Raw genomic sequence first — 2,076 nt, forward strand, 5'->3', positions numbered from 1 at the left:
TGTAATTTCGAGTGCAATCTCGAAAATGATTTTTGAAAGAGAATGATGGAAGAATTTTTTTGTTTCGAAATTATATGTAAATAAGATTATTTGATAATATCAATAGCTTGGAGAAAAAGAATATTTTTATATATACTTTTATAATAGGTAAAATGATCAATTTTGAGAAAAATTTATTTTAAGGATATATTAAAAGAAATATCTACAGATATTGGATGATCAATTACTAATTGAATATTAATAACGTAAAAAAAGAAGACACGACAGGCTTTCTAGCTATATAAGACGAAAAATATCCTTATTATTTTACATTTGAGTGTTATTAACGATTTAAGCGTTTAAGACGAAGAAATTCCTTTTAAAATTCTGGATCCATTTATCTCGATATAAGAAGCAGAAGGAATTTAAATAGTTCGCTTTCTGGAAATTAAACTCCATCAAAAGATTAATATTTAATTTCACGTATTTCCTTTTAAAACACGATAAACGAAGAAGAAGAAAAAAAAAATCTCCTTCTCATAATTTAATTTTCGAAACACGAATCGTTGGAAAACTGCTTCTTGCATCTAAATTAAATTTCGATACATTTCTTCAATAGTCATAAATCATTCCAAGCAATTTCCAAGTCCAAATTAATTCTCATCCCGGTTCGTAAATTACACCTGCAGTTTACAACCCATTCAAAAACATCCCACAACTAACTTCCACACTCTATCTCCAATTGTAAGTCTTACGAACTATTCAAAAACACATCCAGTCTCCCAAATTAAATTTAATTGTCGTAATCATTTCTACTTCAAATCTCCTAGTTACTCTTTGACACATTAGTTTCGTATCCTTAAAAAAAAAAACCATTTATATAGTTATATGAATTATATACCATTGTTATAAAAATTGTTTTAAAAATTACCAAAATTCTTTTTGAAGATTAACAAAAAAAAACTAGCATATTGAATGTTGCACATGTGCCTAAAGAAATCTATATATGTAAAATATATATAATGTTACTTGTTTAATAAAGTAATACTTGTTTATAATATTTAATAAATTACAATATTTTTCATAGAACCACCAATTTATATTTATTACTTAAACTTATTCTAAATGAATAAGTAATTAAAATAACTACTAAAATACTACATTTTACCAAAAGCACACAATTAATTTTTACAACTAAATTTGATTTGATTCTGATGTTAAATAAAAACTTATATATATATATATATATTCACCTCGATCTCGATCCTCGGATAAAAAATCTACAGTGTTTTCATGGAGGATGAAAAAGTAAATCAATTTTCGAGGCTCACCTCTATGATGCTGATGCAAATCATGAGATAGGGCGGTCGTATCCGGAAGTTGGGCTTCCTGGGCGGTAGTGGATGCCTGGGTGTCGGTCTAGGCGTGACCTCGTCATCCTTTGTTTTCTTGTAGGACGACGAGGTGACGATGGGCGATTCCGGGGAATAGGGCGAGCCCGGGCCCGAATACGTGGTGTCGGTGCAATCCGACGAGATCGTCGACAGTGTTGGAGAGTTCTCCAGCAGCGCTGCCTCAACGTCCATGATGGCCTGTCTGTAAAAAGGGAAAAATTCGAATTCTGGGTTAGGAGAGAGTTTCGCCATAATAAAATCCCCCCGTTCGAGAATATTAATTTTCCGGATAAATCAATATTTCTATTTCCGCTTGTCGAATATTTTGAACATGGCGTGTTATAGATAATTACGGGAAGTTGGAGAATTATTTCTGAAAATTATTTGATCGACTGTGATATCGGAGAATAATTTATTTTTCTTTTTTTAAGAGTTTGTTGAAATAATCGTTACTTCGTAAAATAATAATTGTTTTATAAATAAATATCCTCGTATCTTTATTCTTCCTTTTTCCGAACATCCATAGAGTTTTCTGATCCTAATTTCAATTTAATCCAAAGCTTTCTCACGTAAAATTTTTTACACTGCCGGAAATTTCACAACCTTTGTTTGCACATAATTCCATTTTAAATTAACTAACTCGACGAGAGGAAGGAGAAGCAGATGTTGGGAGGGAAAAAAAAAAAAAAAAAACTTCAAATCG

The 2,076-nt window shown here is 30.6% G+C and overlaps 1 protein-coding gene across 4 annotated transcripts in view; it reads right to left on the reverse strand.

The window, feature by feature from the left end:
• LOC102671692 (protein rhomboid) overlaps positions 1–2,076 on the reverse strand; it is a 154,683-nt gene that overhangs the window by 10,402 nt on the left and 142,205 nt on the right. For all 4 annotated transcript variants that reach the window (XM_031512145.1, XM_031512142.1, XM_031512149.1 and 1 more), the window contains one exon: positions 1,311–1,575. In XM_031512145.1, the coding sequence (XP_031368005.1) occupies positions 1,311–1,565 (255 nt within the window). In that variant the 5' untranslated portion in view covers positions 1,566–1,575. The remainder of the gene's footprint in view (positions 1–1,310; positions 1,576–2,076) is intronic.

Source organism: Apis dorsata, unplaced genomic scaffold (genome assembly GCF_000469605.1).
Source record: "Apis dorsata unplaced genomic scaffold, Apis dorsata 1.3 scaffold_34, whole genome shotgun sequence".
NCBI lineage: Eukaryota > Metazoa > Arthropoda > Insecta > Hymenoptera > Apidae > Apis > Apis dorsata.